General features: G+C 40.9%; 1 protein-coding gene across 1 annotated transcript in view; it reads right to left on the reverse strand.

Moving 5' to 3' along the window:
• Positions 1–17,447, reverse strand: part of LOC126484872 (neuronal acetylcholine receptor subunit alpha-7-like) — a 330,385-nt gene that overhangs the window by 225,269 nt on the left and 87,669 nt on the right. The window contains exon 4 of the mRNA XM_050108467.1: positions 828–1,008. Within this exon, the coding sequence (XP_049964424.1) occupies positions 828–1,008 (181 nt within the window). The remainder of the gene's footprint in view (positions 1–827; positions 1,009–17,447) is intronic.

Genomic DNA, 17,447 nt, shown 5'->3' on the forward strand with positions numbered 1-17,447 from the left:
AGCCAGCTTCCCGTAATTTCGCAATGACAACGTGCAGTAATCAACTAAACTGGATACTTGTCTACTGTTCAGAATGCGCCGTGTGTATCTACTCTATTGCTTAGGCATTCGATTAGGAAGTCACTACTTAAAAGACAATTTACTCAAGATTTTTTTTCTGATTAGTGTTCCTTACCTTACACTTGCTTCTTTACATTTTATTTGCCTGCATGTTTGTCATTTTCGAAATGTGCTACCTCAAATTCACTTTGAAATTCGGTATCTTCTATACATGATCAGTATCCTATCACAGACTTCTGTGACGACATTGTCGAATGCTTTGAAACACACTTATAAAGCTTTCTCGGAGGCAGTCTGTTTACATCAGGTGACATTAATTTAGACGAACCAGGCAATCTAGTCTTCGTCTCTCTCAGCCTCGATGACATTTCAGCTTTATGCACTTGTTATCCATTTTTAACCTTAATCGGTATAGTCACTAATTTTTATTGATCTTTAAGGCTTCTTGAAGCAGACAATAAGGAAAATAAGTCCCAACAAAAAGAATACAATTATTTTCGGTAACATTATTAGATGATTCGTAGTTAGTTATCTAGAGCAATATTCACAGTGTCTTATGAAAAAAAAGAGTTACTCTCACAGTGACATAATTCTTTCCTTTCATTTTCAAGCCGCGGCTTTGGTCAAACTTTTGTACATAATTTTGAGAAAAGAGTACTTGACTGAGGCGGTAGGGACTGTCTGTTGCAGCTCTAGTGCACCAGGGACGCGGAGACTAGATTGCCTGGTGAGCCATCATCGCATGTTGTGCAGCCACTGTGTACTACCTGATTGCCATCATAGGTCCAGCTACCGAACTTCATGTCACAATGTTGGTCATCAAAGGGGAACCACGTAATGTCTATCTTGCATGTGCTCTTGAAGATGCCCGGTGGAACGTACAAGCAGCTACCGTTATGTCTGACCACAACGTTGGTGTGGTAGGTCCCGTCGAAACCCTCATCAGCACTTGTGGTGGAAAAGTTGGAAAATATTTACTGTGTGTATCATATCAACACTATCGTGTGTGTATACAAAGGCAACTGAATAGTAGTATTACTTTAACAGTATTTAGTTCTGCTTAGTCTCGTCACTTTAGGTTCCAGGCGTTTAAAGGACCTACTTGAGTTTTGAAATTTTAAATCGGTATTTTTAGGGATGCAGGAATTCGGGAAGGGGTATTAAAAGAACACATTTATTACTTAAATATTTTTATTTGCTTTTTTTAACAGGAATAAAGGGCATGTGTAAGTTAAAATTGTTCATAAATTTTTATATTTAGGAAATATTGCAAGCAGAAAAGAAGAAAAATTATCTGAAAACATCCTTCCAATCTCATTAATGCGACATTTTTTAACATAATGTTCCATAAGATAGTTGTTAAAGGCACTGTGTTTCGTTTCTAGAAATTAATTTTAAAAATGCATAGGGTAGCTCTCATGCGTGAAGCTAACCTTATCAAATACAACTAGTCCTATAGTAAAATACTGGCAGGTCGCTAATATCTCAGGATATATTTATACTGCAACTGCAGTTAGCAGCAGATAGATCATAGGAGACGCCATTAGTGTTGTAAAAGGAACATCAAAGCTCAGCCAATTTGGAGAGCTCGCAAGACTAGGGCCCAAGAGCTTTGAAGTTCATACTTTTCTTAGTTTCAAAGAGTTTGTAATTCTAACAAGAGTATGTAATTTGTCTGTTGTTTTCTATCTACATCTCTTTACATGACGTTTTAGACGGTGCCAAATAAAAAATCAAGTATTATCTGTAAGAAGCATCAAAGGTCAGATTCGTGTTCCTGCCAATGTGCGTGAAACTTTAGACTCAGTTCATGATTTGTTACAGCAGAGCACCCCTTGTATTCTACACGCGTCTTTTGGTGTTAATGTTTATTCTCTTCATACAAAGAGAAAGAGTCAGTGTAAATTCTTTTTATTGGACCGAATGATTTCTGTATAACATCACAGTGCCACATGAGTTTCAAGCATACGATAATTTTATTTGACTGTTGTAATTGTACTGGAAGCAAGGATCGTGCGAATCAGTTTAGTACTCACGTGCTTTCATCCCTGAAGTGCTGGTGTGCGGTGAATTATTGGGTATGGTTTACTGAATGTTAATTTATGGTAAAGCTGGCGTTGTGGGTTTAGATTTCTGAAATTTACAATGTCGGTTGACAAAGATTTTTTCTGGGACTTTCCCACCACACGCAGGGAGCGCCGCCAGCTCCGAGCCGCTAGAACCAGTGCCGCCAACGTCTGTACAGTAAATTTACTCCAGTCTTCACGGAAAAACATTAAGTAGTGCAATGAGGAAGGATAAGGTGTGGGAGAGGCGTTCATGGAAGAGGGGAAGACGAAATTCAAACCGTTTTGTATCTCGGGACAAACTGAAATTTTCTGCCAACCAGGACGACACCAAAATGCTTCTTTTGTTGGGCATCTGCGAAACCGAGCAAATGCCTTGAGTGGAAGTTGCAACGAAGTGTGCTCGAACATGCATCGAGCATCACTCGGAGGAGTCTCGCTGCAGTAACCATGGTGTGTTGAGTGTCAGGACAGACTGAAGTGGATAATCATACACAGGAAATACAAGGTGTAATTAAAAAAGAAAAATATGCTGATGACGTCATAAATGTGGTGAAATTTGTTTGAGTTAAAAGAGAGACCCATTGTTTCTATACAAGAAGACGGATCTATTAATCACACTTTTTGAAATGACGATAACGTACCGAGAACTCCAGCATGATTAACCCAGAGCACTATCAAAAAATTTAAATGCTCTCTCTGACGCTGATTTACTATCTTTTACAGAGACCTGTTTTACTTGTTAGAAGAAAGCAAAAGCAACTGCAGCGAAATACTGTTTGAAAACCGTGGTTAGAAGAATTCTGAACATCTGCTCTGTGAGTCGTTGCAGTGCTACAGTGTGGTGTAATGCTTGGAAGTTGAACAGAAGGCTATTGACTGCAGAATAACAGCTACGTACAGCTGTTGCTTACAAAATGTAGTCGATAAAAGAACAATGATTGTTTACGTGCAGTGGGAAAAAAATGCGAGAACGGTAAATGGAAAAATAAAGTGCGAAAAACTGATAGATTGGTGTACCTCTTCAATAAATCCCTTTGCAGTGATACCAAATGATTTCCTAGAATTATTATACACAAGTGGGACGTCAGCATTGGACACATATCATACGCGACTGGAACAGGAAAGGGAGGTAATGACAGTGGCACGTAAAGTGCCCTCCGCCACACACCGTTGGGTGGCTTGCGGAGTATAAATGTAGAAATGTAGAACGGATCAGATGCTCTACCTCGAGGTCATTTTAGTTTAGCCTTGACAGGCATAAAAATGAAAAAATAAATAAAATCTTGATTGAATTTGAAAGTGATCTGATAGCAAGGAGTTACAATATAAACATAACCTTTATTAATACAACTGTCAGTCACAAAAGTTGCTACATTTAGCTTATTTATTTGCGATGCGTTGCGACATATGGAAGATCATATTAAGGCGCTACGACTATCCACATTTCCTACAAATGTACTGGCTGAATTGTATATCACATTATTGTTAACAGGTTGTCAGGAACGGTGCTTGCTGCTGCCAGTGAAAATAAGGTTGTCCAGTTATCTGGTATATGTCGCCACCAACAAAAGAATGGCTTACTATTTTATTACTGCTGTGTAATTACTTTTGCTGTCATTTAAGGTGTTGTTGCAGTGATTCACTGGCTGTTTGAGCGCTGGTGTCTCCTTTAGTGTCTAATTAAAGTCACTTCATTTGTGTTTTTGTTTCGATGTTTCATTTCGTATAAAATTCACATCGATTTGTACAAGAAAGAAGGAAGAATAGGGTTTAGTGCACCCATCAACGGCAAGCTAATTAGAGACAAAACATAACCCAGATTGGTCAAGAATGGGACAGGAAACTGTCAGTGTTCTTTTTAATTTGATGATCTCGGAATCTGAATCAGGAAATTTATAGAGAGATTATAAATATAGATGGCAGCGGCCTAATCCAGCATCCTAACAACCAATGGGGTTTCATTAAAGGACGTAATGCTGCCGTACCATCTTTGCTGTGCATCAACTCATAGAAAAAAATCTAGAGAGTTTTATATTGCTTTGCTACATTTGGAGAATACTTTTGGCTGTGACCCACATAAAGCAAATGGGCACAATTTCTATGTCACAGGTGTGCCAGAACAACTCATCTATTGACTCAGAATGTTATGCATAAATAGGCTGTGTATGTCTGGCATGGCCGTCATTGTTCCAGTATCAGTTGAAGTGCATCTGCACAACTGTTCATATTCGTCATGGACACTAAAGAGATTGGAAGCTAAACCTATGTTGGACTTATTCTACAATGACGATGGTTTGATTGAAGATTCTACGGGATTGGATTTACATAATGCTCAGGCTACGCTGTTGATCGCCCCAGTTTGTGGTCCGACAGTAAAACCAGAGAACTGTATGCATGGGTACAGTTATTAGTCAAAGAAACTTCGAAATTTGAGGGAAAACTTACAAAACCAGTGTCTCACGGGAAGTGAAGGCATTATCAGTAGTGACGAATAAACTAGGATGGAAGTAAGTTGGAAGTGGGAAACACAGCAGCTTATCATGTTGTCATCCTAGGGAGAGCAGGATAACGCCTTTAACAAGAATGTGAAGATCGTAGACTTTTACCCAATAGGCGTAAATGGTTGAGGAAAGTGAAACTCCAAAATTCTAAAAAGCTTGATAACGTGAGAAAATGCTCGAACGAAAAGTAAAAGGAGGATTTGTATTGTTTTTGTTTATGGTGAAGTTCGAAGACAAGGGATGAATGGATCTCGCTGGACAATGTTGCCCTAAGTAAAACTCGAGAATGCTATTATAATTCAGAAGGGACCTCTCCGTTATTTGGTCTGCACGTTAGCATGATAACGCACAATGAGTGGGACTGGGTTCTGACTAAAGGGATCTTTCATGATCAGACAGGACAAAGAGTTTGCATGTTCTGGGAAATATTATACAAATATTTCTGAAGAACAAAACAAGTTTCTAAAAATTTCATTGGTGGAACTCAACCAGGCCAATGAAAAGAAAAGACAAGCCCAGGTCAAACCAGGGTGCCAGAAGAGATGAGATTTTGATATACTCCTACTGTTGAATTTGTGTTATGATACTTGATGTGATATGCTTCTACGTTTATTAGAACATTACTGAGGTTTTCACGCCAATTACAGTCATTGGTGTTAAATGCCTGATCAAGTTAGAGCCAGCTGCAACCACATGGGAGCAACACACAATGCGCAGATATATTATTGTCTCATATGCACAGCAGCTTGAAGCCACAAGTTACTGGATATCAAAAAACTGGCTGTGATCTGCCTGATAATAATACGTCCTAAAGCATTTTGTGAATGTCTGCCTTCCGTAGTTCTGTTGGTCTCAAGGTAGTAACAAACACCTAGGAATGTCACCCTGAGTCTCCGGTTCGTACAATAGGCATATCATTGTGAATCTTATAGTTGTGATGGAAAGATGTTATTTTGCTTCGTTTGAATCCTTGAGAGCAAGTCACTAATTAATTTTGTAGAGGGTAATTACTATTCATTTAGCTGTAGTCCATAATAGATAAAATTCGTGAAAATAAATGTTTTAAAGATATTCTACTGTACCAGTCGCGTAGCTGGTGTATTCAGTCATATTAACTGATTGAAGTTAAGTTTCCTGAGCTGGATTTATGCAACAAATCTATCACCAATAGCTTCTCACAAAAATTCACGCCATACTTAGTACTATCTACCAATTACAGTGGACAGGTGAGTTAGTAAGTAATAATAAAATCGTTGTACAAATGTAAGCAGTATGAAAACAATAATTCTGTCTTTTTACAAAGCGGCGACAACTCAAAACAACTGGATAACATGGAGCATTAAACTTATCTCTCAACTGTTATATGTTGATGTGCTTATCGAAAAACATATTGTACTTTCATCAGCTGCTATGAAAATTCTTTGTTATAGCAACCAGTTTCATCACCTAATCATCAGGCACAGGGTGTTTTTCAATTCATGTATTTGTGTAGAAACGTACAAGGCGTTCAGTCACACTTTAGATAACGTCAAGAATGCGAATTGAACAACACAGCTTGAGAATATAAAATCTACATATAGTTCACAAACTGCAATGTTATCAATAACCAAGGAATATAACGCACCAAAAGCCTGAAAACTTGCACGGCGTATACCATTTCGCTATTAGACTTCTGTCGTGATTCAGACGTCTAAGAGTATCTTCATCTGGGTTTCTTTCCTGTCTTTATTCTGCAAAACTTTTTATGATGGTCCCATAAATGGAAGTAAATTTATTTAAATTTTGGTCCACGTCGTGATTATATTCTTAAGCGATGTGCATCCTAGATATTTAATATGATTTATTTGCTTCAAGATTTTATTATTCAAGACTATTTTGGATCTTACTAGTAGTCTGCCAAGAAATGCCATCATTTTCGTTTTATCTACCAACAATGATAGGTTGCAATTTGAGGCTTTCAGCTGCAACCTACAGACTACCATGCAGAGGTCGTCTTCATTGTGCGTGATTGGAGTTAGGTCATTTGCATATACATTTAGTGTAGTGTCACGATCTAAAAGAACTCCATTTATGTTCAACATTTTTCATTTGCTGATAGCTTCATGTATATATTTAATTAAGAATTTTGGAGAAATGTAGCATCCTTGTCGTATTCCTTTGTTTGTGTTCATTGCTTTGTTGTTATGTTTCCCATATGTATAACGATAATACTATCATTGAAAAAGAACCGTATCCTTGATGATTGTAAAACACTTAGTTGTGCCTCATGATAGTTTGTGATAATCGCAACTGGTAGCAATAATGCAGACTTATCATATCATGTAAAGATACTGCAGCATCATTCCTGTCAAATATATACAAGCTATGGGGTACTACCTTCTGAAAATATTAAAAAGTTGGTTACTCTAATTGTTTGTATACTGAATACATACACCATCTGATGATAAATTACCAGATCTCGAAATCCATCGCAAATAAATAAGTTAACCAGAGCAATATTTGTGACTCGTAACTGTTCTATTCATAATGTAATTAATCTTGTAACTATGATATTGGTGGAAGAGAAGGAGTCAATAGTTGATTAGATTTTCGTGTCGAAATGTAAGTGCTATTTATTGTCTTTTCAATTCTGTATCCGAACAGGTGATTTATTGCGTTCCAGTTTGCTTCCTATCGATTTAGAAGGGCTCCATCTTCCAGCAAAAAAGGTGGGAATCGATACACACTATAACAGCTAGTGTATCACCTGAACTTGAGGAAACTGCTCATCCATTCACCAACAGGTGCTAAAACATTTCAGTTGATGAGTACAACAGGATCTGTTGTTAGGGCTGTCGTACCTGTTGGACAGAGGACCAGTTTCCTAGTTTTAAGGCGATATAAGGACACTAGACAAGAAAAAATTAGTCACACCTAACAGAAATCACGCTAATAACTTGTAATACCGCCTCTAGCCTTGATAATGTCCCAAATTCGTCGGAGACGTTAGTTCACCATTTTCTTCAGACGTACCATATCTCCCTGAAATCACTCATTGATCCTGCAGAGCCAGCAAATTGCGGAGATGTTGAGTGCTACGTTTCAGCCGCTGTTACGAGTAGTCCCATACATTTTATGACGGATTAACATTGAGTAATTTGGCCTGAACGCATGCGTGCAGCCTTGTAAACACGACTGCTGTTATCTTGGAACGCAGGAGTGTCCACAACATACTCACCATCAAGATAAAGGACAAAGGCCGTACTTAGTCATCGAGATATTTAAAGTAAATATCCTGGCCCTAGCTCGCGGTGACCTGAATCAGTGGGCCCAAGTAGTAATACAGAAAACACCCCAGTCTGAACCACAGCCTCCTCATCATTTGATAAGAGGCCAAATGGTGACTTGAATTACTTTTTTACATGTCTCCAGTCAGTTTCTGTCCAGTTTCTGTGCTGCTTGACCAACTGAACTTTATGTGTCATTATGAGCAACGGCCTTTTGCGACGCATCCAACTTCAAATGTCTCTTGAATACAATGTTCGCTTGGAAAGTGACTGATACAGACTCGTGTTCACTAATAGTAGAAACTCCTGCCTTGTTTGAAAGAGGTCTCTGGTCACAGTCAGTTAGGATCTTTTTACGAACATAGTTCTTGTGTTATATTGCTCCGAGTGGTACACTATTTCATGTAGACACATTGGACAGCCTGTATTGATAAACTGACCATCGGGCAACTTCATTCATGGTGTGGTTGTGGGCATCTTCCCGTTATTGTCACGTCTCCAAGTCAACTCATCTTTTTGCAATGATTCAATACAATGGACCAGTGAGTGCACACCATTTCATTGCCATGACTTACACCTATGGTGGATGGTCACATGAGCACCTGATACCCGCTCTCTAGCACCTACAGCGTTCCAAAGCGACCAGTGTGCTCTTTTAAGGGTGTGATTAATACAGTATTGTTCATAAGTACCACCAGGGTTTCAGAAGAGAACTGTGAGAAAACAACAAGACATACAGAAAACGCATGTCAATGGACAGGGTTTCTCTCCAAGTTTGGTTTCTTAATAAGCTCCTTGGCATAGGTGCAATGTGGAGCAGACATATGGAAAGATGTAGAGAAATCATTCACTCTGTATTGTCACATCGAAATAATTCGCCCCTGAAAATAGGCAACCCAGTAAATAAATTTCCAGATCAAGCTGCTGTGGTGCCTTTCTGGGCAATTAGTGTCTCAGACTTCAGTGTGTTGCACGCCACTACAGATGCCTGTCGCACCACAAAGAGTGCCGTTGTTGAGTACCTGTAGTGTCAGTTAAAACATGGAGGGATGCTGTATCACTAATATGTGTTTATTTTCTATATTCGTTTGCCTTGAAATTTTAGTGCAGTCATCATCTGATAACCTGGAGGCACTTACGAATAACTATGTGTTTTGCTAACTGAGATTGCTTGCATTTGTGTAATATTCATCAAATTTCGCATTTTGTGCTTTAAGATGGACCCTTGTGAATTCTAAACCGACAGAAATTGAATGGGAAAGCAATAAATGCAGCTATTTGGATAAGGACATTTTTGTGTAGCTACCTTTGGCTATAGGTGTTATATATTAATTATGTATTTTTTATCTTAAGTGTATTACAGTTTAAGAGAATTTTACAGCAGACATTTTTTGCTTTTATTTACGAAGCATCTTTAATAGATTCTATAAATCTGATACACTTAATACGTTTCTACATTTCTACATTTTGCGTTTTACAAATTAAAATAAAAACAGAAATAAATTAAAGACATTAGCAGCCAGTGGGTGCTGATTTATATCAATGGTGCATGTTGAAAATTTGTACCAGACTGTGGCAGGAAACTGGGCTGCCTCGTTTCTAGGCAGATGCCCTGATAATTATGCCAGACAGACAAAGTGGTCTCCTGAACTGCACAGACTACCCTAGTACCACTTCCATCAGACTCATATTCTCTATTTTCTACTTATAACACACACTACTAAAGTAGAGCCCCTGCTCATTAGCCTCATTACTCACACACAATATATATATATATATATATATATATATATATATATATATATATATATATATATATATATAATTAAGCTGATGACAGCCGAGGATTTGGATCTGACGAGAGGTGTTCATGAATTTAGGCAACATTGTCTATGGAGTGCAGTGATCTGGTGTTAACTTTGATTAAACCAATAGTCGGGCTCTGGTCTTGGCTTATGTTAAAGCCATCAGTGTTTGGTCGTGGTGTCACGTGAAGAACCAAGGAGCTGCTAAAACCAACCACAGCGAGCCTAAAATATATGAGGATGGCTTAAACATAAGCCGAAACTGGTAATAATAAACAAATGCTATTACAGTCTTGACTGTTGTTTTAATCAAAAGACTGGAGGTGTTCTAGGCTAGCCTATACAGCTGCTGTGAGCACTGTGTTTGGATTTGCATAGTGGTCTGTCCACTGTTTGAGTAAGCAGGAGACCCAGTTTGGAATCCCAATGTGACAAAAAATTTCAACTTGCCTCGTTGATATAAATAAATGTGCACTGGCAACTGGTGTCTGTAATTTCTGTGTGTCCAAAAGAACAGAAAACACCTGTAAAATTAAAATTAATTTTTTTCTATAAATTTGGAGTAAAAAGAAATATTGAACACCATAAGTAAGTTGTTGCCAAATCCATAAGGAAGAACTGTTTTTAATGTACATATAGCAAAATGTAAAGATATGTAATTTATACTGTATTTATAGAAACAACTCATGATACTTTGTAAATAAAAGCGAAAAGCGTCTGGTGTAGAACTTTTTGGAATTGCATTGTGCTTAAGATGAAACAAATAATTAATAATTGAAGTATTACGTTTTTCCCAACTGACATACACTTTTTATGTAACTATCAATTGAAGTCAATAGAGCGAAGAAATGATGTGCTAGTTAATGGAGAAGTCAAGAGTGTAAGAGCTATGCTGGAGAAATGATAACATAAACGGGAACAGACAGTGAGTGGATAAGTTGGAAGTTAGTGGGACAAGAGAGGCAGTTGAGAGAGAAAAGTGGTGAGGTTAGGAAGGGCTTGGCGGCGCTGGCGGCGCGCGGCGCGTAGTGGCGGTGGCGCTCCCCGCGCGGGCGGCCCGGGCGGCTGATGTGGCCCACAACAACGGCTAGCTGCCACTTGTACTTCCACCAAGTCGCCGGGCGGGCGGGCAGCTCTGACTCGCATGCGCTCGCACTGCTCACAGACACAGGGGCGTAGGCGGAGGCGGGGCTGCTAGGGGGCGTGGGGCAGGGCGGGGCGGACAGCATGCACGACCATACCCGGCCGGCGACTGCTCGTCACCTCGCTTGGCGCCTTGCTGGGCCGGACACCCCCGCGCGCCGGCGTGCTTGTGGTGGTGTGATGGTGGATGGTTGTAGTAGTAGTAGTCGTTTAGTAAGCATGTTTGGTTTTTGCTTTTATTGCACTGCAGGGCGGTCTGGAATAGTCTTTAGTAGGTGCTTTCAACTCGGATGGAATTTACAGGAGACAGAACATAGGATGCTGTTATAGAGGGTGATTACTTTTGACAGAATGAACACAGTTTTACTGCCGAAGTGACTGTTTTAAAAGACAGGTGCAGCACTGCCCAAAAATTGTCGTGATCGTCGAGGTGACATGCGGGTTGTACCACAACTACGTGGACGACGCTTGATGTGGTCCATTTGCGTCTGCATATACAGACTGTATCGTAACTAAACTTTTTGTAAGATGATTGCCAGCAGCAGTCAAATATTTTATGAAATACATGACATGCGGCTGTCCGTACGGGCTGTATGAAAACATTTGTCAGAAACCTTACGGATTTTTTCTAGACATCAAAACGTTACAAAAAGTTCGTAAGGAAGTATGAAAGTAATGCGCTGTAGTGACTGCTAGATTTGTAATTTACCTCAGTTGTACATTTTTACTCACTTTATTCTGTATAGACGACCACTCCACATGTTTTATTTTATCTGATTGTCGTTTCTTATGGTTTAGACTAACATCCACCACAACGCATCGTGACTGTTTATTCAGTTCCTGAAATGATGGATTGGGAATACATGTATGGCCCAGTATATGTGAATCCGGACGCAGAACGTCAGCTTTAGCCTGAACGTTGCCCTGAGAGACAGTTACCTTGCATGCATATGTTTGATTCCATCAACGCGTGCGACGAACAAACCTCATTTGACAGGAGACTCGGATGTTGTGGGAGACTACATGATTTACGAACGCCTGAACGTGAAGAACGGGCTCTTCGTAACGTGGATGAAACTCCATCAACTACCTAGTACCACGACAATTGTGACAGTCCGCAGCTCGTGGTCGTGCGGTAGCGTTCTCGCTTCCCACGCCCGGGTTCCCGGGTTCGATTCCCGGCGGGGTCAGGGATTTTCTCTGCCTCGTGGTGACTGGGTGTTGTGTGCTGTCCTTAGGTTAGTTATGTTTAAGTAGTTCTAAGGTCTAGGGGACTGATGACCATAGATCTTAAGTCCCATAGTGCCCAGAGCCATTTGAACCATTTTTGAACAATTGTGACAAGGAGTTAATCACGTGATGATGCAGAATATTCTGCATGAAAATCTTCTGTACACCTATTACCTTCAACGGGTGTAAGGATTATGAGGTAGACTTTCAGCTAAGAGTACCTTTTAACGCATGTTTTCGTATTATGCTGTGGTTCTGCATTTCTTAACGTGTACCTCATTCATTGACGAGGCTGGCTTGTCACTTACGGGTTCTTCAATTACTTTTACAAACGCGTCTGGACTTATGAAACCCTCATGAAGTCTGACAAGCAAAGCATCAGCAATGGTTCAACCTCATCTCATTCATTGTTATCTCGATGGTCCTATTTCTTCCAGCAACTTCTTCTGGACAAACCTATCTACAATGTCTCAGGCATGCATTGCTTCCTTTACTAAAATAATGATGCTCCTCTAGACATCGTCCAACCAATGTTGTTGAAGAACAGTGGTGCCCCACCGCGATTTAGACAGATAGTTCGCCAGAATCTCGATAACCAGATTGGTCGAGGGGGATCCGTATGACCCACTAGATCAACAGCTCTGAATGCAACTGATTCCTTCCTTTGGTGACACTAAAGATCATTGGTGAATTCAACTCCCACACCAAGTATCGATGTTCTGAGGGAACGAATCCGAAATGGATATGACCAAATGCGAAACGAAGCAGGAGTTTTCCGCAACGTACGTCAGAGTACGGAACGCAGCCTCAGTGGATACATGGAAGCAGGAAGTGGCCACCTCAAGCCGTTTCCGTAAATGTATTATTTTTGTACCATGTATAATAAATCCTTTCACACATGTAAATGTGTTTGGTAAATTGATCATTTTTGTGTTCATGAACAATAAATTTTTACATACTTTTTTCCAAAGTTTTGATATAAAAAATAAATCCCTAGAGATCCTGACATCCACTGATGAAAAAAATCACAACATGGAGGAGTTGTGCGGCATAATCGATAGTTGGTAGGCGTGTTTCTACATCTGAAAGTTGGTGTCTATTCACATTTCGCGCCAGTCACATAAGACTGGCGCCAGTAGTGCCACTATGACGATGCAAATCAGGATTGCTTTAAATACGCGCTGTAATGGTCATGAGCGTTGTTACCATTGAGATTGGACGTGATGCGTTGATGTTAGTCAGGAAAGCCTTTGAGGCACAAAGACACCATTATCACCACTTCACTGGATTTGAACGAGGTCGTTTAATAGGGCTGTGATAATCTGGATGTTTCTCCTGCGATATTGCAGGAAGGTTTGACAGGAATGTAGTCACTGTACATGATTACTGGCCGCGCTAGTCACAAGAATGTATAGTCGCAAGAAGACTGGGCTCCAGCTGGCCATGTGGCAATACCGAAGAGGAAGACTAACGCTTTTGGCGTATAGTTCTGGCGCATGGTGCTGCATGTGCAACAGAAATTTGAGCAGCAGTTGGCATCATAGTGACACAACGAACTGCTACAAATAGGTTACCTCAAGGCCAGCTCCGAGCCAGACGCCAAGTAGCCTGCGCTCACTGACCCCAAACCACTGCTATTTACGACTTCAGCGGTGTCAAGTGGGATCTCGTTGGAGTACAGGGTGGAGGTCTGTTGTGTTCTATAATGGAAGCTAGTTCTGCCTCGGTGCCAGCGACGGCCTTATATTGCCAGTTAAGGGCCTGCAACTAGCCTGTCTACTTGATAGACACACTGGAACTACACCTGGTATTACGGTTTGCTGTGTGGTTTCGTAATTCAGCAGGAGCACTCTCCTGGTTACCCCACTTACCCAGGCTGCAAATTTGTACTTCTGTTTGGTGATTCGATCTGTGATGCTGCCATTCATGAAGAGCATTCCACGGGGCGTTTTCCAACAGGATCATGCTCGCCCATATACTTCTGTTGTAATCTAGCATATTCCACAGAGTGTCGACATGTTGCCTTGGCCTGCTCGACCAACAGATCTGTCTTTAATCGAGTACGTATGGGACATCATCGGAAGACTATTCCAGCGGCATCCACAAACAGCATTAACCGTCCCTGCATTGATCGACGAGACTACCGACTAGACTGTAGACAGCTGCGTGTCAAGAATTTCAGAAAATGTATCATGACGTGCCATGGAAAACAGTGCACAATAACGGAAACAAAAATATTCCAGTAAACATTTGCCCACGTATAGCCGTTTGCGGGATAATTGCGAATGTGGGATTCTGAGCAGCCATTGACGTCATTTAGTACAGAGGTATCCGACGTCTGAATTTCCCTATTAAGTCACCATCTAGTTTCGCTGAAAGTTCACCGCTGGCTCATCGTTGGGACATATGATACGGGCGTGATGAGGCATTGGCATACTTTGCTATTAGTGTAAGATGACATGTAAAACGCAAATATGGTGCCAGATAGGTTGAGCAAGCCTGGTACCTTGACCTCCAAGATCGCTTGACCTCAATTCTCAGGTTTTTTCTGCCTTGTTTACGTTACTCCCCTTGATACGGTTAAAGGACTGGGGCAGCGAATTGTACAATCTTATCAAGAACTCCTAACTCACTGCGCAGACGGGCGCACATTGTATCCACCTGCGAGAACGGCAGGAGCAGCACTCCCTTTAACGTATTCGAATGGTGACACGTAACGTGCTGAAACAACACAGTATTTCTTGTTAAGCTAGGCCAAGGGTAAACAATGAGCTCAACTAGATGAGAATCTATTCATAAAGTTTATATTTCTAATAAGTGTGCGTCAGTGGGGCAATATTTCATACAGAAGGCATAGGAAACTCATAGCCAGTCATTCTCAGTTACCTCAGAAACGGTTCGGTTCCGGACACATGTTTACTGAAACTCTTCTGATTCTACTATCTTATATTTTCATCCGCGTCAGTTTTCCCAGTTAATTTCGATACAGCCTCTACACACAGCACACCACTGTACAATGCCTGGAAGTGCGTGTTTCGCACTGATATTAATCGATTTTCCCTTCTCCATTCTCGTGTAGAGAGATGGAAAAATGAAGGTGCGTTTTCGTACACGTTCCAATGACACCAATTTTATTATCGTGTAAAATAATTGTCAATGAATAAATACAGTATGACGCGGGACAACACTCAGAACATTTTTGTGTCAACTGACTCTGGTGCGACTGTGATATTTTCGTCCCAGAGCGATAGACAAATTCAGTGGTATAACTGATGAGAAATTACGCAGTACAAATAATTTGAATATAGGGGTTTTGTGCTATAGATACACGGCACCCAGAAGTTTAAACCATTCTCAACGGCAACTGGCATCACCAAGGCAAGCGATATGTAATGATGTAAATAATAAAAATCTATACAATAAAATAATTCTGGGTATCAGTCTGAATGTTTATAAAACACTAAAGCAACCGAATTGCCGACGTTACAAACCAGCTTTGCAGTAGTCTTCTTCATGTCTTCCCTGCCGAGTCAACCATCCTGAAGAGGACCGCTTTAAATGCGGTCGAAACGTCAGCAATTTAGTTGCTTAGCCTTCTATAATGGCACGGCTTAATATTAAAAATTATTTTATTCGGATATGTAATAGTATTTACGGTAACTTCTTGTGAAACTTACAACAGAGTTTTATCACTGAATGTGTCTCATACAGATCTACTGCTCTGGCGCAAAAAATACCATAAATCCATTTAAAAAATAATGCCTGTGTCTCGGTAACTAGCCAGGTTGCTCCATGAACCGCTGGTGACTATTCGGCTAGATTAAACGATATTACACATCTTTAACGCATCAAAAGTTATTTAAACTTGGGCTCCTTACCCCATACAAGGTATATGATAATAGCAAAGACTGCCGCGGGCGGTATTCGGCGAGTTTGCACAGGGACTGAACTTTGCACGTGCTGTTATGTCGAGGGTTACCGAAAGCACGGCAAGCTGCGGAAAACTAGACCTTGCAGGGTTCGTTGTCCTGCCAGATCGACTACCGTGGATTCGAGCAGCGGATAGATGCGCCACTGTGCTTCAAACAGCATACTAATTCGATGGAAGCTGTGAGCAACTGTACTATGCAGAATCAGTTCCTCCCCACGCGATACAGAAGACAGAATCTCACTTGTGCATCTCTGCCTCGGCAAACGTAAGCGGGCACAGAGATTAGTCTGGCTGTGGCAACACATATACTGGACACTCGAGGCGTGTAATGCGTTCCGCTTGCTAACAGGAAGTGGATGAGGTACACTCGTGCGGGAGATTTTCACATTGTGTGAAATGGAGCTCCCGATACGTGTGCCATTGTCTCTTACAGGTTAACGGTACAGATACCTACTGTCCAATCATGTGCATGTGTTCCTTTGTCTATAAAAATTTGCACTTAAATTATTTCTTTGGTAAAATAATGCATCACTCTCTTAGTTCTGAACTGTGAGTAAACTACTTGTTTGAGCCTCTATACCAATGGGCACCTGTGGGACATTATCGAGCGAGATATGTGAGTCTCTGACTTAGGTCCAGTCAATGTCTGCTGTGTGTGAGGGGAGGTTGAATGGTCATGGATCAAGATGGCTATACATTACTTTCGAATGCGACACACTATTAGCTTGACAGGGCTCGCGCAAAACAACTTAGCACTTCTGCAGAAACGAATTCTCGTTTTTCCCGCTGTAAAATTGATAGTTTCCAGAGTCGCTAGCTGTGGCTTTAAAGTTCTTCATTGGGAGTAGGTTTCAGTTGTTAATTCACGCGATGGCCGCACGCAACGGAACCTACAACACCACTACTGTTGCCCCCCCTCCCCCTCCCCCGCCTTTCAAGCGGTCTGCGCAGGTACAGGCCAAGTTATTTAGTGGATAATTTGGTAGATTATGCATTTTGAAGCTAGTTTTTTAAGGACTTATTATCACAGCGTTCTCTTCTCCACAGTTTTCGTTACCTCTGTGTGCACAGGGTTCAGGTTTTATAAACGCAGTGGGCAACAGTGACACACTGTAACTGCCTGAGGAGTATTATCTGTACTCTAAAGCTCATGTTACCCAACGTTCTGTGTTACCTTTTGTGTAGGAGTCGTATTTGCGTTAGAGGCAACACTAGGAGAATATTAGCAAATTATTGGGAATCAATGTTTCATTCACTTCCTGATGTCAGGAAAATCAGCTGTATAACTGGAATAAAAATCAAAATATCCACGGGTATGCTGCCGGTCTATAGTGTCCAACGGGCACAATATTTCGGCGATCAAACATGTCGCCATCATCAGGTGAACTGACGGACTGAGCTCCTGTGCACGTGCCGGCACGGAGATCCGTACGCTATGGCTG

This window comes from Schistocerca serialis, chromosome 6 (assembly GCF_023864345.2).
Source record: "Schistocerca serialis cubense isolate TAMUIC-IGC-003099 chromosome 6, iqSchSeri2.2, whole genome shotgun sequence".
Taxonomy (NCBI): Eukaryota; Metazoa; Arthropoda; class Insecta; order Orthoptera; family Acrididae; genus Schistocerca; species Schistocerca serialis.